At 41.8% G+C, this 22321-nt stretch overlaps 1 protein-coding gene across 7 annotated transcripts in view; it reads right to left on the minus strand.

Moving 5' to 3' along the window:
• The window catches only part of UNC80 (unc-80 homolog, NALCN channel complex subunit), a 184277-nt gene that overhangs the window by 113349 nt on the left and 48607 nt on the right, over positions 1–22321 (minus strand). For 4 of the 7 annotated variants that reach the window (XM_082230828.1, XM_082230826.1, XM_082230825.1 and 1 more), the window contains exons 13-21: positions 15099–15467; positions 12786–12917; positions 11418–11565; positions 10681–10829; positions 9948–10117; positions 7564–7665; positions 4305–4513; positions 3895–4001; positions 3077–3173 (exon numbers count right to left, since the gene is read on the minus strand). In XM_082230828.1, the coding sequence (XP_082086954.1) occupies positions 3077–3173; positions 3895–4001; positions 4305–4513; positions 7564–7665; positions 9948–10117; positions 10681–10829; positions 11418–11565; positions 12786–12917; positions 15099–15467 (1483 nt within the window). Of the gene's footprint in view, positions 1–3016; positions 3174–3894; positions 4002–4304; positions 4514–7563; positions 7666–9947; positions 10118–10680; positions 10830–11417; positions 11566–12785; positions 12918–15098; positions 15468–22321 lie in introns of all 7 variants that reach the window. The other 3 variants (XM_082230824.1, XM_082230822.1, XM_082230823.1) reach the window with 1 other exon arrangement.

A 22321-nucleotide genomic window follows, 5' to 3' on the forward strand; every position in this document is an offset into this window, starting at 1 on the left:
CCTTGAGACTCTTTTTAGTCAGACCTCCTCCACTCAGATATGGCAAGCAAAGCTTTCAGTCCCAGAATTTCATGGTAAGTGAAATGCAGAAGCTGGAAGGCCATATAGTGTGAATGGCTGGCTGCAATAAACCAGGGTGGGGTGGAATAAGACCACCCACCATAGCGGTCAACTTACAGATTTGAAAATAAGGGACCAGCAGCCAAAATAAGGGACCTGCAGCCTCACCTGTTCCAGGCACTCCAATCTTCCCGTCCTCCTGCAGTCTGGTCAAACTCATGCTGGGTAGCTTTGAGAACACTGTCCAACCAACTTTGTAACCAGAGGTTCAACTGAATAGAATCTGAATCACATGCACCACAAGGCCTATGCAGCCTCAACTTAAGATGGCTCCCCGGCCTGGCCTTGCACTGCAAAGTTTGCAGTAGCACGTGCAACAAAATGGCATCCAGCATTCAAAAAACCCTCAGCTTGCATTAACTAGCCACACACAAGGCATGCAAGCTCCACCCCCCAGTCGTTCTTAGACTTCTTATTGGGTGAGCAACACAGCCAAGCAACACAGTTGGAGCCCCCCTCCTCCCTGGCCGGCAGGGAGGGAGGGAGAGGAGCTGCTTCCTTTGAAATTTAAGGGACATCATTTAAGGAACATCCATTAATAAGGGACAGCAGCGGGACATGGCGCTGGAATAAGGGACTGTCCCTTCAAATAAGGGACACTTGACAGCTATGCCACCCACATTCCTCTCAAAACCAGGGAGAGGAGAAGCAATGCTGAAGTAGTGATTATATTAATTGGGAAGGGCTGTAACTCATAGGTGGAGCATGTGCTCTGCATACAAGATGTCCCAGGTTCAACAGCCCTTGTCTCTAGGTAGGGCTAACAGAGACCTGCACCTGAGAGTTGCTGCCAGTCAGTCAACTATATTGGGCTATGGCCTGACTCAGTGTTAGGTGGCAAACTGCTGCAAACAATGGGTGTTTGGAATTTTCCCAGGGGGCAGCAAAGAGATGAGGAACGGGGTGCAACTGGCCTAGATTAAAGCATAGTATCTACTAACCAACTGATCCCCTCTTAGGAACATACGTACTGCAAGAGGGCTAAAGCTTTCCTCTCTCTTCAATGAGCTAGTCTTTCCAGCTAGCCTGGTGGGAAATGATGTTCAAATCACCTTCCAATTCTATGATTCTATCTACCAAAGCCTATATTATGTCCTCCTCTCCCACCATCTTGTCACACTCTGAATAATAACGTGACTACATTACTGGCACATGGAAAGGTGGAACTGAGTTGTAAATCCTTTGTTTAACTTGCTCTTCCCTCCTATATTGGGCAAGGTGAGTTCCTGAGTGCCCACTTCCATTCACTACAATGGGGTAGTAGAGAGAGGAAAACTTCAAGGTTTACATAATGTATATTGATGGGTGGTCACTGAATAGAAGGACTTATTAAAACAGCAGTGCTACCTCACCAGAGCAGGACCAGGTACTGCCAGACTGATGAGGCTCAGTAGGCTCGAACTGGAGAGGGCAGAATCACCCATTATCCCTATTTTAACATGATAGCTGTAAGGGCTTAGATTACAATTCTGTTAGCATGAATGTCTCAAAATTAAAAATGAACAATTTCCCATTCAGTTTTAAAAACTGAATTTCCATAGAGGAATTCTAGAACCTGGATTTTGAAATTCATGCTACTTGTCTCCAGCTCACAGTTAAACACAAACATTTCAGCTTTGGCTCTGAAATCTGTTATACAATGACCTGGGTCCAGGCACTGTACTCTGAGTTCAAATAATTTAACACAGTAGTCTATTTCCAAACAATAAACCTATTTGCAGTCACAGAGCTTGCACTTCTCAAACAGAAACTCCTCCCCATAGCATATTGAAAAATGCATCTTTTGAAACTGAGGGGACTTTCAAACCAGTTGATGACATGGCACTGGGGTCTGTTCAAAGGGGAGGAGTCAAAGACCAAAATCCTTCTGACTTAAGTACAGTCAGGAAGAGCCCAACCACTTTTTCCATTTGGACAGCGTCTAATAGCAAGAGCCACTTTATTTGGTATAGAACCCCTCTTTGTTTAGAAATGCATTGTGTGATGGAGCAATGGCCAAAGGAAAAATACACTGATGTAGTAATGTAACTTTCATGTTTGACAGTGCAATATGTAATGTCGGATTATGTTGAGTACTATGAAAAATACAGAACAAAACTCATTGAGATGGGATGCTGTGTTCCTTTTCCAATACAAAAATAGAAGAATGTCAAGATGCAAGGTTGTTTCCTTGGCAACAAGCTCACATTTGCAACTGGATGGCAGTTAAGTACTTGGAAGAATACAGTTACTATCATTTTTTTCCATAATAGGAAAGAAAGTGCTTTTTTCAGATGCCACTGCTTAAAAATAACAAAGCAATTAATTGTTTGTCTCAAAGAATAGTAATTTTGTTGAGAATGCAGAACAGCATCTCTCTAAGAAATGGTATGAAGGCACAAGACATGCAAACACAGAAGAAAAGAGATAATTAAAACACATTTTGTACAGGGTTTTCCATTTCATCAGTGCTGAGCTTTACAGAAGATGGTAGATGATCAATAATGGGAGATAAAAGCTGATGGGCGCATTCATAATTTCACATCAAAGAGTGAAATTTAATTTTAGCATAATATGTTTGAAATCAGACCCCTGCTTTCAAATGATTTCCAAATTTCCCCCCTAAAGCTAGAGGGCTTGATTTTTTTGAAGTCCAAATGTTACTTTAGTTTAATTTATTGGCCCATATTTGCTTTTCCTTCTTGGTTAGAATTACACTGAAATCAAAATGGCGTAAAAAGAAAAAAAGAACAAAAATGGCTACAAAGTATGCAGAGCCAGAGAGAGAAGTAGAATGAGTTCAAAAACCATGTTTAAAAAAAGATAAAGGATAAATTGATGAAGAAAAGTAACCAAAGAATGGAGCAGGGGGGGGGGAGCAAAAAAGGACTGAAGAAACAGAACCCTGATTTCTAACCATCTTTTTCTTCTGTGTGATGAAGCTTGGATGGATGTCTTCGGCAGGTGCGCCATTTACCAAGACGCTTGAAGAAATTCTCCTCTTCATCTCGTCCATTCTCCAAGCCACTTCCTGGCCCTCCTTCAGACAGCTTCACGGCACTAGTGAATTTCACCTAAACAAAAAGAAGGTGTGCCATTCATTGTTAATGCCCCTTCTTTAGCTTCTTCTGATGTAACAGTCCCTCATTCCCATTCTTCTACATGCAACATTTTGAAGCTCCCAAAAGACTTACTGCTAAGTGCTGTGGCATAAGTTGAAGAATGAAACCCACTAGGGTCTACTGCAAGACAAAAACTCATGTGCCTTGGCCTTATTTTGCTGCTAAATGTGGGCAGCTGGAGTCTTACAAGGAAAGACTTGCTCTTTGAGCACCTCTGCTTCATGGCCTAAGGGAATGGATTTTGTGCTTTTTTTCTTGTCAATGTCCCAATATGCACACAGAAAAGCCATAATGGATTATGACTGTGCATAATGGGAAATAGCAACCTACCTAACACATCTGTGGATAAAAGGAATGGACAACATTTAGATACTTAAAACCACCCACAAGCATTAACAAGTGTAAATGATGCTAATTTAGAACCCATACGTGGCTCCTTCCCAGAAAAAGGTGGTTTTAAGAACAATCAAGTACGAGCTTCCAGTAGAGTTGTTCCTAGTCTTTGTGTTGCAGAACAAATTATCATCTGTATTGGGAAGTGCACATTTTCCATCCTCAGACTTATTCAACTGTTACTGGTCATCTACAAGGAGTGAGACGTGACAAAAACAAGTGCACTATGCATATCTCCATACTTCTTCATCTCTCTATGAGTTCAAGGAAACTTATTTACCTTGGAACTCTGCCGGATGAAAGAGAGCCGGTCCACAGAGCTGATGTCCAGAAGGTCTTCCACACCATCTGCCAGACCAGAAAGGGATGAGCGTTTCAGCCAATTCCCTGTTTGTACAGAGAACATAGAAAAATGTGAGCATGTGTGTGAATCTACTAGCAGTAAATGTGGGTACCAAGGAAGCTACATCACATAACAAAAGGTTGGCACACATGTTTTATATGAAAGAGGTTTTGTACAGAAATGGATGGTAATAAATATGGAGGAAGACTGAATAATATATATTCTCCAGGTGATGCTAAAATATGAACAGAACCGTTCTCTGAAAATGTCTGTGCACTGATACATGGAAAAATAGAAAATATATTAAATGTTATATGATAATATCATGTGAAGAGGCATACATTTACCTAAGGGGAGTTTGAGTTTCTTTCGGAGTGAGATCCTCCTTGAGCGAGAGCGGGATCGCCTCTCAGTGGTTGCCCCTGAGTGTGCAGTTGTGCATTCCGAGGTATCCTGCTCCGACTGGCTACTAGTATCACTCGCTGCACTCTGAGATTTGAACATCTTTCGCCAGAAATCTTTGCGCCCTAGGGCTGCTCCTTGCATCTGCTCATCACTGCAATGGAACAAATTGCATGGTTCGTAACGCTTAGCCAAATGTACCCAGGAATGCACAAAGAATGGGAGCACCTTACCTTTTCTACTGTGCTCTAGCGGTCAGAGGATTGTGTGACATTTTGTTAGCTTTCTTTGGTGCTCAGCTTTGTCAAGAATAGGCTAGTAAGGCACAACATTGTTCTACTTAACATTTGCTTAGTGTTCTGGATTCTCATAAACACTCAGTACATGGTCCTCTGATCCTCACAACAGCCCTGCAAGGCGGGCCAGTGTTACTATCCCTGTACTGCAAATGGCGGGCAATGCCAAGTCTGAGAGAGAGGTTTTCCAAAGCCATCTTGATATATTAAGAGGCTGCAAACACAGCATGCTGTAGATTTAATCCTGGGAACTGTAGTTTACCCCTCCCAGAGCTACAATTCCCAGCATGAGGATTCTTTAGGGGTGGGGTGAGCTTTACATGTATGGCATGTACACAGCCCAAGGCTACAGGCTTATGGTACTGACTGGTTTTTTTTACTAGAATCACAAGCTCCACTAACTAGAGCACAAGATAGTGACTTTGCACCCCAAGACATTGACTGCCATAATTTGCATAGACAAATAGAAATTACACATGAGTTACTGCAGATCGCAAAACTCTCTAACTGGCTAGCACAGTTGCACAAAGACCCAGCTGTAGGCAACCAATGACCAGTAATATCCATTTTAGAGGTAAGGAACACAAAGGCTGGGTTGTAAAGCTATTAAATGCCGGGTGTCACAAAAGATTTTATTTATTAGATTGCAATTGTCAGGCTATTGGGAGTCAGAAATCCTTACCAATCTACTGTAAATCACTTTAAGATCTCCCAATGGAACCCAACCCAACTTCTGCTCACCTCTGGTATAAAGGGCTATGACAAAACAGCGAGGCACTAGAAGTAGCAGCCCACGGACCAACTGATCACCTCTCTAACGCTCATGATAATTATTTCACACACACTCTTCAACAAAAAAAGCACTTGTTGTAGGGATGTGTCATTTTCATACCATTGTTCTCAGCCCACTCTTTTAATGTAAGGATTAGATGTAATGTAATCTTATCCATATCATTAAAAAATGTGATTCATTTCCTCTCCCTGACAGATGGCATAATCATAGCAATGGACCTATGGGTGAACAGGCAAATCCTCTGTGGGGCCACGTTTCAACCACAGACTGCATGAGAACTTGAGTGAGTCTTCAAGCTGGCCATTAACTGCTTGGGCAATATTAAATTAAAGATTGAGTTTTATGAAACAAAATATCCAAATAAACAAACCATACACAAATTAGGGTTGTTCTGAGTAATTATCTTTTGTGCCTTTGCTAATTGTACAATCACTCTTCAGTTTAATCCAATGCAATTATTTCTATGGACTTAGATATTTTCTACTGCAGCACTGAGTACTATGCACAAAGAAGTCATTAGGGGAAAGGGAAAGGAAGAGAGAAGGCTGGAAGAATGAAGTGGAGGCAGTGGCAGATGGTAATGTTTTGATTTGGTAGGCAGCAATTTTTAACTTTGCTGTTTTCATTGCAATAGGTAATATACAGCACTTACTTAGGAAAGTGTGGCATTACACAGGTGCAGAAAGCCGCTGTCCCCCCCCCTCAAAAAATAAAAATAAAAATTCTCTGCATATTTATGGACAGAGAAAGAGCTTCCATTTAAATGAATCCAGCTATGATTTTCAGACGAGTGACTCCATACCTCTTATTTACAAATTAAGACATACCAAAAGATGTTTTTGACTTCATGTATTATTTACACCCACATCTCTGTTGCAAAAAACCCCCTAAACACACAAAAATCTTTAAAGTGCGAGGGAAATTTGATTTCCATTGCATGCAGTTCCCAATCCTCCGGGGCAGCTTTAGGGGGATGGGTACAGGGGGAGGAGAGGGGGAAATCCATTGCATAAGTAGACCTCAGTCCATGCATGCAACAACTTAGTTCAATTCTGCCCCTTGTGTAGACATTGATAATCTCATCCTTCGTTACTTCAACTACAGGCGATGACTGATTAATGCAGGGATCAGCAAATTTTTTTAGCCATGGGCCGGTCCACTGTCACTCACACCTTGTCGCGGGCTGGAGGAGCAGCACCGGGGGAGGGGGAGCTAGAAGAAGAGGCGAGGGGGGCAAGAAGTCCCCACCCCCCAGCCCCAGCTGCTGCCCCTACCTTCCCAGGGCCTGCCACCACCACCACCGCTTCTTCTTGTGGGTAGGCAGAGGGAGCTCGTCTGCTCCACTCTCTGGCCCACAGGAGCACCAGGGCGGCGGCAGACGGATGATGAGCGGCGCGGAAGGGCTGGCTCTGGAGAGGGGCTGCTTAAAATGGCACTCAGCCAGCTCCCTTCCTCCTCTAGGCAGGGTGGGGAGAAGCCAGGAGGAGGAAGGGAGGAGGTGCCACTACAGGGGGGGGGGAGGGGAGAAATGGAATGGCGTGGGGGGGGAATGGTGCAGCCCAAACAAACAGAATCCTCACGCCGATCCAAGGACAGTCCGAGGGCCAGATCCTGAAGGCAATTGGGCTTGATCCAGCCCGTGGACCTTAGTTTGCCAACCCCGGATTAATCTGTGTCCGAAAAACACGTAATCATGCACACACACACAGCACTGAACCCAGAAGTGACTGAAAACATTACTAAATGTGTCACAAAAAAGGTGTAACAGGATGGGGCAGGGCATAATGGGGTGGGGGTGGGGTTGCTTATACATGATTTGCCAACACACGCAGGGGCCGGGAACAAAATATTATTATATTATTTCACAAATGGATTCACAGATGACCCAGTCCCACATTCCATACTTATCCATGGTTTGAACAATTCATGATGGTAGCCTGTCTGTTGCTGTTCTTACGCTTAAATTTAAAGTGTCAGCACAATTCATGCTCAGAAGGGTGAAAATTTGTGGGTTACATCAGTTAAGGCTAGAATATCTAATGGTGGTGACTAGAATGCTTACCAGATTTCTTGGGAATACTGAATATACCTTTGAGCTCCAAAATATTTACTTACTGCTCTGGAGTCTGCATTGGGCGGCTTGAGATGTAACTGCGGCATTCATCGGGAGCTGAAGACGGTTGTCCTTTGTCAATGACAACACTTCCCACTTCAGATCTATGCAGACAAAACAGCCACATGTACAGTAATATTTTTTTTGAAACCCCTACCTTGTATTCCTGTAATATGAAGTTGGAGGTCCATGTTCCCATTCTAGGAATTGCCTCATCTGTATGCACTGCCATCACAAATCTGTCATGCTCAAAATGTGCAATAAATAGTTGACGATCCACTTTTAAAGACTCACAGCTTGATACATACTCAGATATAAGTCCCGCTGTGCTCAAGAAGACTAACTCCCTAGTAAATATGCATAGAATTGCAACATAAACGTGGATAGGACCACACTCCACTTTTCAAACACTCTCTAGAAAGAAACAAGCCTGCAGAGTGAGCTTTAAGTCTGGATCTCACAGGTACAAATTATGATCAAACTTGAGGTGTCTGCTTAAGTCAAGAGTCCTTCAGTCCTGCTTTGTGGATATCTAATGGGGTGGTCTTTGAGATGATGAATAATCTGTGTGCAGCCCTTAAGTGTGCTTCAGAGCCATGGATTTCATTGGACTTCAAGCACACTAAACTGTGCTCTCTGTTGCATCAATATCAACAAGGTCTCCAGGGCCAGATGAACTGCATCCAAGAGTATTAAAAGAACTGGCAGATGTGATCTCAGAACCACTGGCAGTCATCTTTGAGAATTCCTGGAGAACAGGCGAAGTCCCGGCAGACTGGAGGAGGGCAAATGTTGTCCCTATTTTCAAAAAGGGGAAAAGAGAGGACCCAAATAATTACCGCCCAGTCAGTCTGACATCAATAGCAGGGAAGATTCTGGAGCAGATCATTAAGCAAACAGTCTGTGAGCACCTAGAAAGGAATGCTGTGATCACCAATAGTCAGCATGGATTTCTGAAAAATAAGTCATGTCAGACTAACCTGATCTCGTTTTTTGACAGAATTACAAGCCTGGTAGACAAAGGGAACGCAGTGGATGTAGCCTACCTTGATTTCAGCAAGGCATTTGACAAGGTGACCCATGATATTCTTGTAAAGAAGCTGGTAAAATGTGGTCTTGACTATGCTACCACTCAGTGGATTTGTAACTGGCTGACTGACCAAACCCAAAGGGTGCTCATCAATGGTTCCTCTTCATCCTGGAGAAGAGTGACTAGTGGGGTGCCACAGGGTTCTGTCTTGGGCCCGGTCTTATTCAACATCTTTATCAATGACTTGGATGATGGACTCAAGGGCATCCTGATCAAATTTGCAGATGACACCAAACTGGGAGGGGTGGCTAACACCCCAGAGGACAGGATCACACTTCAAAACGACCTTGACAGATTAGAGAACTGGGCCAAAACAAACAAGATGAACTTTAACAGGAAGAAATGTAAAGTATTGCACTTGGGCCAAAAAAATGAGAGGCACAAATACAAGATGGGGGACACCTGGCTTGAGAGCAGTACATGTGAAAAGGATCTAGGAGTCTTGGCTGACCACAAACTTGACATGAGCCAACAGTGTGATGCGGCAGCTAAAAAAGCCAATGCAATTCTGGGCTGCATCAATAGGAGTATAGCATCTAGATCAAGGGAAGTAATAGTGCCACTGTATTCTGCTCTGGTCAGACCTCACCTGGAGTACTGTGTCCAGTTCTGGGCACCACAGTTCAAGAAGGACACTGACAAGCTGGAACGTGTCCAGAGGAGGGCAACCAAAATGGTCAAAGGCCTGGAAACGATGCCTTATGAGGAACGGCTAAGGGAGCTGGGCATGTTTAGCCTGGAGAAGAGGAGGTTAAGGGGTGATATGATAGCCATGTTCAAATATATAAAAGGATGTCACATAGAGGAGGGAGAAAGGTTGTTTTCTGCTGCTCCAGAGAAGCGGACACGGAGCTATGGATCCAAACTACAAGAAAGAAGATTCCACGTAAACATTACGAAGAACTTCCTGACAGTAAGAGCTGTTCGACAGTGGAATTTGCTGCCAAGGAGTGTGGTGGAGTCTCCTACTTTGGAGGTCTTTAAGCAGAGGCTTGACAACCATATGTCAGGAGTGCTCTGATGGTGTTTCCTGCTTGGTAGGGGGTTGGACTCGATGGCCCTTGTGGTCTATTCCAACTCTATGATTCTATGATTCTATGATTCTAAGGTCTGAAGGAGAAGAATTGTGTTATAAAAGTTTTTAAGCCCTAGCAAAATTGTGTGAATATCATTTATCTCCTTACTCCTGCATACTCCTTATGCTGAGGTGCTTGGTTCTGCAAATTTGCATTAGGGGAAAGGTAGGACAGAGCATCACTCAAACATCTCTGTGCGTTTTGCACTTCGGTTACAAACCTTTTACTGCCTGATGGTTTGGGCTCCTGTTCAGCTGTTTCCTCTGCTCTTCTTCCTGGTGTCAACTTCTCAGCACTATCCAAAAGGGCACTAAGGGCTACTCTTCTAAAGACATTCCCATGAGCCTCCTTGATAAACTGAACCAGTTGTCGGATGTCGCAATACAGTCCCTATGGAGTGCAGGATTAGAAAGTGAAAAGGAAAAAAAGAATGAAAGAATTGAAGCAAACATCAGAATCATTTCCCCCGAGTCATGCTTTGAAGCAATATTGGCCCAAGCTTCAGTCCTTTCGTTTTCAATCAGCCGTAACTAAGAATCTCAAAAATATGAAGTAAATTTAACCAATAAAGTGTTTTGGCTTTTTCAAGAGTTGCCATCATCTCACCCAACATGGAAAAAACTCATTCAGGTAAATTAACGGTGATTGGATTAGAAACAAATGTGGATATTTTACATAAAGATTTTGAGAACTGCAGAGCATATTCTGGAAGGCAACATGATTTTCCACTGAGAGAAGTGGCACAGCTCTAGTATACAGAGGATTTAAATTTGTGTTAAATCTTTGGAAATCTTTGTCAAAACTGGAGGCAAAAGAAGTGCACACAGTCAACATTTTCCTTATGGATGAACTCTGTCTGGTGCTCTCTCAGGTCAACAATAGTATCAATACTTAGGCCACTAAAACAGTATGGAGTGAAATTAATTGTGCTAGGGTTTCAGTGTTGTCCTTACCAGATTCTCGGGGCTATGAAGCTCATGTGTGGTAGAGGCACAGCGGGTGATAAGCGATTTGAACATGGCACTGACAATAATACCTTCCACACTTTGGGCAGTAGACTTGTTGTCCACTGTTGTGAAATTATTTCCAAAACCAGCCTTGTCTGCAAAACACAAGCATTAAATAGTCAAGTTGAACTGTTCGGTTTTCACAAAAAAATGGCAAAATCTGAATCAATAATACTCTTGACATCTACAGCTCCTATGTTTTGTAGCAGTGTCATTTCTCTTAAGGAATCTTATGATAACAGCCTATATTTACTAAGGTTTTATTAAAGCTTTTCCATAATACAATAAGATAAAATAAGCTAATCTAAATAAAAACAAAAACACATATTCTTCTCTCAAAGGTAGCTCTTAACCCTTATCTCACTCAGAAAGGGGTGGACCCTCCCAGCTCTCACCTGGGAGCTTTCCTTTCTTCTCCCAGTCTCTCACCCTGTGAGATCTTCCCTTCCCTGCATTTCTCTCAGGGTCCTTCCACCACCCACCTACCAGTTTCATGCGTGTGCAATCTTTGGGCCTGGACAACAGTCCATAGCAGAGGACATCAAATGAAAGGAAGGAAGGAAGGAAGGAAGGAAGGAAGGAAGGAAGGAAGGAAGGAGAGGAGAGGAGAGAAAGATTTTTTTAAAGGAAAAAAAGAAAAATAAAGTGGGGGGGAGGGCTTTCCAACAACAGCTTATACTTACTGTCAGTGACTGGCTCCATGCAGAAACCTAGCAAGGCATGTAAAAAATCCACCACATTGTTGAGTGAATCCTTGTTTACATAATCCCTCATGGTTTGCCGGAACTGCATCTTATCCAGCTTGTACAACTTTGTGAGGCAATTCTGAGCCTATGGAGGGAAGATCAGGCACTTAGGTTCTGGTGACAGCAACCATGTATTATTTGGAGAACAAAGAAAGAAACTGAGCCTGGAACAGCCCTGCATCTCCTCTTCATTGGCCATGTGTACTAAATGAGAAGGCGTAAAAAATGCTCCCAGTGACAGAGCTTCAATGTGAAGGGACAAAAAAAATTTGATAACAGTTGGTCGTGGGTTATCTATTACAACACATGACAGGAGAGATGAATGGACACACAGGGTTGCGATTTTCATAGGGGAGCCGTGCGTCACCCAGAGCATGCATTTCTGCCCTTCGTTCAACCCCCACACCAAACTTTGGTTCCCATGCAGTGCCAGCAAGGGGTACAGTCTTGGCAAGTCTTGCCCTATCGAGGATGCTGTGTCTTAGGGATGACTGGTTAATCTTGGATTCCATTTGGCCAACTCTTTCAGTTCTCCAGATGCTATTGGATCCAGTCTAGCCAGGACACACAAATGCATGCACACGTACACACAGACTGAAAAATCAGAGCAGTTCAACCATGATGCAGTCCCATTAAGTGGGCATTAATGTAAATGGTTTTTTAAAAAAGGTTGCCCAACAGTACAACATGGGGGCAGCCGTTGTTTTGAATGGATGGTGGTCTTTTGTGCACAGAATTACACAGGAAGTACTGTGTCACCACTTCCTGCATCATTTTTAAAGCATCTTTACCTGGTGTGGCAGAGGTGCCATGCTTTGAAGCTGTTCTAACCAGCTTTACACTGTTATAAGCAAGAATGAATCAATTTATTTCGGTCACTGACCAGAGTGCAAATAAGCAAGAAAAATGGCAGGATGCCATTGGAACTCACAAATATTCAAGTGTGTTTGTATAAAAGTTTGTGTGTGGACTTTTTAGAATTTCCCTGGAATTATCCTAAAAGAGCTATACAGAAATGTGCTGGGGTGTGTTTTTAAATGTCTACATGTGGAAGCAAGATGGGGCAGATTAGGAGGGATTCCTCTATTTCTAGCTGGAGCATTCACATACAGCACAATCCCCCTTACTCACTCCTGTCCTCTGGTGCTAAATCACAGGCTTCACAGTTAAGAATCATGAGTGCAGAAGGTCTTGCCTTCCGCATACAATTCCAGACCAAGATGAACGTTGTGAGCTGCTCAGACCAGGAACTCTACAAAATGGTTTAAGAATCCTGCTTCCATCCATTGTTTTGCCATGGCATACCTGATGTCTCAGCCGGTCTCCAGAGAGCCCACGGTGACCTTCTCCACAGCCATATGCACAGCCCAGAGACTTCACAATTTTTATCAGCATTGTCAGGGCCAACCTATGTGTGCTTGCTGGAGTGCTTTCCTCCTTAGCAACAGGGGGGAAGAGACAACAATATCCCATTTTATTGCATGAAGCAGATGTATATAACATTCCAGGTTGTTTTTGTGCTCCCAGACAATCCAATCTAATTTGCAGATGACACCAAACTGGGAGGGGTGGCTAACACCCCAGAGGACAGGATCACACTTCAAAACGACCTTGACAGATTAGAGAACTGGGCAAAAACAAACAAGATGAATTTTAACAGGGAGAAATGTAAAGTATTGCACTTGGGCAAAAAAAATGAGAGGCACAAATACAAGATGGGGGACACCTGGCTTGAGAGCAGTACATGTGAAAAGGATCTAGGAGTCTTGGTTGACCACAAACTTGACATGAGCCAACAGTGTGACGCGGCAGCTAAAAAAGCCAATGCAATTCTGGGCTGCATCAATAGGAGTATAGCATCTAGATCAAGGGAAGTAATAGTGCCACTGTATTATGCTCTGGTCAGACCTCACCTGGAGTACTGTGTCCAGTTCTGGGCACCACAATTCAAGAAGGACACTGACAAACTGGAACGTGTCCAGAGGAGGGCAACCAAAATGGTCCAAGGCCTGGAAACGATGCCTTATGAGGAACGGCTAAGGGAGCTGGGCATGTTTAGCCTGGAGAAGAGGAGGTTAAGGGGTGATATGATAGCCATGTTCAAATATATAAAAGGATGTCACATAGAGGAGGGAGAAAGGTTGTTTCCTGCTGCTCCAGAGAAGCGGACACGGAGCAATGGATGCAAACTACAAGAAAGAAGATTCCACCTAAACATTAGGAAGAACTTCCTGACATTAAGAGCTGTTCGACAGTGGAATTTGCTGCCAAGGAGTGTGGTGGAGTCTCCTTCTTTGGAGGTCTTTAAGCAGAGGCTTGACAATCATATGTCAGGAGTGCTCTGATGGTGTTTCCTGCTTGGCAGGGGGTTGGACTCGATGGCCCTTGTGGTCTCTTCCAACTCTATGATTCTATGATTCTATGATTCTATGATTTGACAAGGTGCCCCATGATATTATTGTAAAGAAGCTGGTAAAATGCGGTCTTGACTATGCTACCACTCAGTGGATTTGTAACTGGCTGACTGACCGAACCCAAAGGGTGCTCATCAATGGTTCCTCTTCATCCTGGAGAAGAGTGACTAGTGGGGTGCCAGAGGGTTCTGTCTTGGGCCCGGTCTTATTCAACATCTTTATCAACGACTTGGATGATGGACTCAAGGGCATCCTGATCAAATTTGCAGATGACACCAAACTGGGGGTGTGGGGTGGCTAACACCCCAGAGGACAAGATCACACTACAAAACGACCTTGACAGATTAGAGAACTGGGCCGAAACAAACAACATGAACTTTAACAGGGAGAAATGTAAAGTATTGCACTTGGGCAAAAAAATGAGAGGCACAAATACAAGATGGGGGACACCTGGCTTGAGAGCAGTACATGTGAAAAGGATCTAGGAGTCTTGGTTGACCACAAACTTGACATGAGCCAACAGTGTGATGCGGCAGCTAAAAAAGCCAATGCAATTCTGAGCTGCATCAATAGGAGTATAGCATCTAGATCAAGGGAAGTAATAGTGCCACTGTATTCTGCTCTGGTCAGACCTCACCTGGAGTACTGTGTCCAGTTCTGGGCACCACAGTTCAAGAAGGACACTGACAAGCTGGAACGTGTCCAGAGGAGGGCAACCAAAATGGTCAAAGGCCTGGAAACGATGCCTTATGAGGAACGGCTAAGGGAGCTGGGCATGTTTAGCCTGGAGAAGAGGAGGTTAAGGGGTGATATGATAGCCACGTTCAAATATATAAAAGGATGTCACATAGAGGAGGAAGAAAGGTTGTTTTCTGCTGCTCCAGAGAAGCGGACACGGAGCAATGGATCCAAACTACAAGAAAGAAGATTCCACCTAAACATTAGGAAGAACTTCCTGACAGTAAGAGCTGTTCGACAGTGGAATTTGCTGCCAAGGAGTGTGGTGGAGTCTCCTACTTTGGAGGTCTTTAAGCAGAGGCTTGACAACCATATGTCAGGAGTGCTCTGATGGTGTTTCCTGCTTGGCAGGGGGTTGGACTCGATGGCCCTTGTGGTCTCTTCCAACTCTATGATTCTATGATTCTATGATTCAATCTAAGACAATGAACGGTGGGTTAATCAGCCTCATATAACCAACATTTACCTTGTCTTCCTTTTTATCATTCTTTTCATAAGGTCTTCCTCCACCTTCTCCTCCTCCGTCACCTCCTCCTCCATCTCCTCCACCACTTTCTCCTCCTCCTTCTTCTCCACCGCCATCTCCAGCTGCGCTGGCTGGGGCAACCCCAAATCCAGAGGTTGAACTACTCAGAGCCCCCTTGAGTTGGAAGGAGGTCTCGCTTTGTCTCTTCTCACTGGGTTCATTCTCTTTGTTGTCACTTTTCCTTCTGATCTTCTCCACACAGGGCACCACACCAAGCTGAAGCAGGCATTCCACAATATTGAGGGCCACATCACAGATTCGGGAGCTGATGTCGTGATTCAGGACCAGGAAAACAGCCTTGAGAACCACCTTGGAGGATGAAAAGCAAGACGTTGCAAACAATTTTGTTCTTAAAGACAGCATTCAAAATCCTGGCTGAGCTGGCAGCAAAGACAGATTTTGCCATGGGATTCACTGCGGTAACTTTTATGTGTCATTTACAAAGCATGGTTGGTACACCACTTCAAAGTGAGCTTGGTTGTGGCGTGATGTGCTGTGCACTGAGGTGTATGCTATTTATAGAAGCTTACCAAAGCAAGTCTCTGTCTTTACTCTTCAGCCAGAATTGATCTAGGTCATGTTTCTAACAGAGTTGCCTTTTAGCGAAACCATAATGAACTTGTCATAAGAGGTGAGAGAGTAATGCACCAGCCACAGCAGTTATTGAAAAAGTACTTTGGGATCAGAAACTGAGAGTGGGATCAGAAACTGGACAGTCATTAGTCTTTCACCTCACAGGTTCAATTTAGAGGGAGTTTCTGTCAAGTGCAAATTGCAGGGGTGAGGGACCTGATTCATAATGAGACCACAGTGGAAGTCAATGCACAGAAATGGACAGTCCTTCAAATTGCTATTTATATGTTTATTCTTATTTCTTATATTTATTCCTCGCAAAATAAATATTTATCCAAGAACTCCAAGTGGTTTACATATATTTAGAAAATTAAAAATGCATACTTCTGGCAGAACCACGGCCATTGAAAAGAAGTGCAAGATAGCCCTCTGGGGAATCTAGAGCAACACGGGGTGTTTTAGAAGTTTAGCGAAGGCTAGGCGGACCTTGGAACCTCAAGAGGATTATCTTGGGGGACGTGGCACCCGGCGGTGCCCGGTTGTGCTCTCCTGCTCCCCGGGTTTTGCTAATAAATCCAGAGATGGGATCAAGCTGCAGGCACGAAGGGGAGGCATCACTAACTCCACGCTGTGCAGTCTCAGGCTTCTAATGAAAGCTGCAAGCTTCCAAGAATAAAAAAAAAGAACCTGGAACTATAATTGGGAAAGTTTATTTGACCATCGCATTAAAATTTAACTTATTAAGATTTGGAGCGTTGAGGGGCGAAAAAGGGAGTCTGTCCCGGCAGCTGGGAGAAGATGGCATATGGCGGAAGGCTGCAGGAAGGAGCAAGGAAAGAAAGTATCTGCTGAGTGAGTGTTACTAAAAGACCTCGGTTACTTTGTTTAAAGTGCCGAGGCTGATTTTTTTTATAAGAAATAACTTTGTGGCAAGTGAAGTAGAGTGGAGGAGTCTCTCTTTTGGTTCTGGTTGGAGTTCAACCTGTCAGTGGCTTAAAATCCAAACTCGACACACTCCACTATTTTCTGATGGAGAAAGTTTTGCCAGTTCTAGCGGGCAAAAATCAGCAAAGGCTTTGATTAGTGAACTATTGTGGAACTTTGGAAAAGTGTAAGACTTGGCTAAAGGCTTTCACTTGGTTTATCACAGTTTAGGGGAAGGGAGCTTTGTCGTCGGGACTTTTTTTTAAAAAAACCTCTGCTCTTCTATCGGAGGAGAGTGCCGGAAACTCTGTATTTAATTGTACTTGGAATTTGTGTTGGTTCTCTGGGCTATCTACTGCCTTGAATTAAGCCAAAAAGCGGCCGAAAAATAAGAAAAACCCCAACTGGATTACAAATATTTGATCTCCTGGGATATCCACTGTTTTGGATTAAGCCGACAAGTGGCTGAAAAATAATAAACTTCAACTGGATTGCAAATATCTTTTTATTTTCTTCTTTCCTTTCTTTGAACACAGCATTGTGGCAGAGAAAGAAATTGAAAGTAACTTTGTTTAAGGACTTGGTGTTTATGCATTAGCTGCCACCGAGTGGAGTTGAGGGGAACTGTACCTAAGAGAAAAGTTAGAACGGACTTGCAACCCCTGGAGGAGGATAGTAAAATTGCATAGGAGAATTTAAAAATTGGTTATTGATTTTAACAGTAAAAAAGATTCTATGGCTAGGAAAAAGGGAACGGGCACCCCAGGGGAAAGACAGGAAAATGGGAAAGGATGATAAGGAAATTAAAGATTATGACAGTTTAATAGTGGAAATAAGGAAGGAATTCAAACAAAATGAACAATATGTGGAGAAAAAATATTGGAGGTTAAGGAGACTTTAGATAAGAAACTAGAGGGAGTAGTGAGGGAATTGACAAGTAAAGTAAAAGATCTTGCAGTTAGATCTAAGACACTGCAAGACTCAATGAGTCAAACATAGAAAGAATTGAAGGAGACAAAGAGGGAGACAGAACAGGTCAGAGGAGAGGTAACACAAGAAGTGATGTTGGATAATATGGCTCTTTTGGAGATGAGTCAAAAACAATTGAACTTGAAATTTAGAGGAATCCCTGAGGAAGCAAATCAGAATATAAGGGCCAAAATAATTAGAGAATTACCAATTTGGATATATTTAAAAGAAGAAGACATCGGATTCACAATTGGAAATGCATTTAGAATAAAAGTAGTCAGCAAAAGCAAAAGTGAAGAAATTACCAGGAGATGTCTTGGTCATGTTTACTTCAATGGATATGAGGAATGAAATTCTGAGATTGAATTATAATAGAAATTTATGTATTGAAGGGAAGAAAATTATCATATTTAAAGAGATTCCATCCAGATTTTTATGAAAAAGGGACATTTATAAACAACTGGTTGGATTGTTAAAGAAAAATGGGATACAGCATAGGTGGGAATTCCTGGAAGGAATTTCCTTCTATTACAAAGACAAAAGGTTCAAATTAAGTAGCCTTCAAGAACTAGAGAAATTCTCCTGGAGATATGACAAAGAGTTGGGAAAAATAGAGAAAGCAAGACCAGGACGGGACCAGAGGGAGGAAGAAAAAAAGGAAGAAGAGAAGGAAGAAGAAAAAGAGGAGGAGGAGGAGGAGGAGGAAGAAGAAGAGGATAATAACAAAGCTCCCCAAACTTAACTTAAATTTGACAAGGGACTTAAATAAATTGGATAATGGCTCTGAAAATAATATCATGGAACGTGAATGGACTTAACAATAAAAATAAAAGGAATAAAACTGAACATGTTTTGATTAAACGGAATTTAGAACAAAATTTGTTTGCAAGAAACACATGTTGCAAGGAAACATAAAAAAAATTTAAGTAACAAAAGGTGGGGGAGAGACTTTATAACCACAGACATAAATAAAAAACGAAGGGTGGTATTATACATAAAAGAGAAATACAATCCAAAATTAATTTACAAAGATGAGGTAGGGAAAGTGTTGATTGTACAAATCATGTTCCAAGGTGAAAAGCTGATCATTGCGGGAATTTATGCACCTATTGACAAGAAAGCTGACTTTTACCTAAAACCTAATGATATACTATTAGAGATAGTCTGGATCAGAGAGTGATGTTAATGGGAGACTTTAATGGAGTGGTTATGCCAGATTTAGACAGATCAGGGAAAAGATGAAATGTAAATGAAGGCAAACTACCGAAAATATTCTTTGACATGGTAAATACTATGGGATTAACTGACATTTGGAGACTCAAAAACCCAACAACAAAACATTTCACGTTCTTTTCAGAACTAAATCAAAGTTCTGGCAGAATGGAATAACTTTGGATTTCTAAGGAGTTGGTTCCAAGAGTTTCAAAAACTGAGATCTCCCCAAGGAGCATAATTCACTGTATATGGAACTAAAAGGGAAAGACCCCACATTTTTCAGATGGAGAATGAAAGAAAGTTTATTCAATGATCAAAAGATAGTAGAAAAAGCAAACGAGGCAATTGCAGAATATATTAAATGGAATTTAAATAAAGGAACTCCTATTGAAACAGTGTGGGATGCAAGCAAAGCAGTGATGCGAGGTTTCTTGATTCAAAAGAACAGTTTTCAGAAAAGAGGAAAGAAGAAATCCTGGCTCACCTCATGGAGAATGAGAGACTGCTAACAATAAAACTAAAGGATGAGTCAATAAAACAAAGTATTAAATTGTTGCAGACCCAGTTCTTCATGGTGGTAAACCAGGAAGTAGAGTGGAGAATAATGACAATGAGACAAATGAATTTTGAATCGGCCAACAAAATTGGGAAACTCTTGGTTAAACAAAAACAAAATACAATTTGTAAGATAAAAGATGTAGATGGGACAGTGGAAGAGCCTAAGGAAATTAGGAAAAATTTTCAGAAATTTTACATGGACTTGTATAAAAAAGAGAAGGAAGACGTTAAGAAAATCGAAAACTATATATAAAAGCATAAATTACAGCAGATTCCCATAGGAGAAAAAGAACAGCTAAATCAGACAATAACAGAACAAGAAATTGAGAAGGCAATAAAAATAATTAATACTGGAAAAGCCCCAGGCCCAGATGGCGTCTCAGCAAAATATTATAAGACATTAGCTGGTCAATTAACACCCGTGCTATGTGAGGTTATGAACAATATTCTGAAAGAAGGAAAGATCCCAAATACTTGGAAAGAAGCCTACATTATCTTGATCCCAAAGAAAGACACAGATGGTTTGAACGTGAAAAGCTATAGGCCTATTTCGTTACTGAACAACAACTATAAGTTATTTGCGGATATACTGGCTGATAGACTAAAAAAGGTGTTAAATGAAGTAATCCACAAAGATCAAGCCGGCTTGATCAAGACAGTTGAAGGATAATGTGAGAAATATAGTAGACATAATTGAATATTGGAGATGAGAAATGAAAAACAGGTGATGTTAATGTTTATTGACGCTGAAAAAGCATTCGATAATGTTGCAATGGCACTTTATGAAAGAAAATTTAAAAATAATGGGATTAGGAGAAATGTTTTTGAAAGGCATTGATGCTATATATTCAGAGCAAAAGGCCAAACTTATTATTAACAATAATTTATCAGACAATTTTGAGATCTCCAAAGGTACTAGGCAGGAGTGCCCTTTGTCACCCTTGCTGTTTATTACTGTTTTGGAAGTGTTGAATAAGAATTTGAGAGAAGTGTCAGAAATCAGAGGTGTAAAGGTGGGAACAAAAGAGCACAAGGTGAAAGCCTTCGCCGACGATTTAGTCTTAACTGTTGAAGATCCAAAGAATAGTGTAAGAGAAGTTTTAGAGAGAATGGAGGACTTTGGAAAGGTATCAGGATTTAAACTTAACAAAAATAAAACCAAAATGTTAGCAAAGAATATGAATAAAGAAGAAATAGAGGAATTGCAATGCAGGTCAGGAATTATGGTGGTTAAGAAAGTGAAATATCTTGGAATTTGGTTGACAATGAAAAATATTAATCTGTTCAAAGACAATTATGAAAACACATGGAAGGAGAAATTAAGAGGGATTTAGATATTTGGAGCATTGAAATTGTCATTCCTGGGTAGAATTATCAGTGATAAAGATGAACGTTTTACCTAGAATGTTATTCCTATTCCAAACAATTCCAGTAATCAGAGGGACGGGGCAACTCAAAGATTGGCAAAAATCATTATCAAGATTCATCCGGCAAGGGAAAAAGCAGAGGATTAAAATGAAAATATTAATAGACAAAAAAGAAAGAGGTGGATTGCCTTGCCATACATGAATCTATATTATGAGGCATCCTGTCTAGTATGGTTGAAGGAATGGATAACACTGGAAAACACAGATCTCTTGGACTTAGAGGGTCACAATAATAGGTATGGGTGGCACTCGTACCTATGGTATGACAAAGTAAAAGTACATAAAGGGTTTTTAAATCATGTGATTAGAAGGTCAATTTATGAAGTGTGGGAAAGGAAAACTCCATGGTGGATATCACCGATAGAGGTATTGACGGTTAAAAAGGTGAATATGGAGGGGAGGCGAGCAACGTATGAGGAAATTATCAGACGGACAGAACAAGGATTAAAGCTTAAACCATATGACCAAATCAAAGGTATGTTAACAGGCTGGTTGCAATACCATCAGGTAAATGACATAATGAGTGAGGATAAAAGGAAAGTCGGATTTGAGGGTAAAAAATCAAGATTCCAAATTAATAGAAAGCAGAGGTTGAACACTATCCAGAATGTATGATTTGTTGCTAGAATGGTTTTACGAAAGATGAGGAAGTGAAAGAAGCTATGATAAAATGGGCTATAGATTTTGGGCATAAGATTGAATTGTATGCATGGATAAAATTATGGAATGAAGGTATGAAATTTACGGCATATACGGTTCTGGAAGGAAAGGAAAATTGCCTTGCAAAAATGTGTATACAGTGGTACCTCGGGTTAAGTACTTAATTCGTTCCGGAGGTCCGTTCTTAACCCAAAACTGTTCTTAACTTGAAGCACCACTTCAGCTAATGGTGCCTCCCGCTGCTGCCATGCCACCAAAGCACGACTTCTGTTCTCATCCTGAAGCAAAGTTCTTAACCTGAAGCACTATTTCTGGGTTAGCGGAGTCTGTAACCTGAAGCGTATGTAACCTGAGGTACCACTGTACAATCATATGTGGTGGACGTGCGATAAAGTGAAGAAATTTTGGGAGTTGATTTAGAATAAACTTAAGAAAATAATAAAGTATACCTTCCCCAAAAAGCCAGAAGCCTTTTTGCTTGGCCTGATGGGAAAGGAAATTAAGATCAAAGATCAAAGATTATTCATGTATGCCACAGCTGCTGCAAGGACTTTGTTGGCCCAAAACTGGAAATCGCAAGAAGTTCCTACCATTGCGGAGTGGCAGTCGAAGATGACGGACTATGCGGAGCTAGCCAAACTGACCGGAAGGATTTGGGAACAGGACGATCGGAGATTCCAGGACAATTGGAGTAAATTTATTGAATATTTAAAGGACAGTTGTAAAAACTTAAAAACACTAGCAGGACTGAAGTAACTCCTACAATATAGATAAGATATGAAAAGATAAAATACAAGAGTGGATAAAGGATACCATCTGAAGGGAGGGAGGGAAGTC

Source organism: Podarcis vaucheri, assembly GCF_965113315.1.
Source record: "Podarcis vaucheri genome assembly, chromosome: 1".
Taxonomy (NCBI): domain Eukaryota; kingdom Metazoa; phylum Chordata; class Lepidosauria; order Squamata; family Lacertidae; genus Podarcis; species Podarcis vaucheri.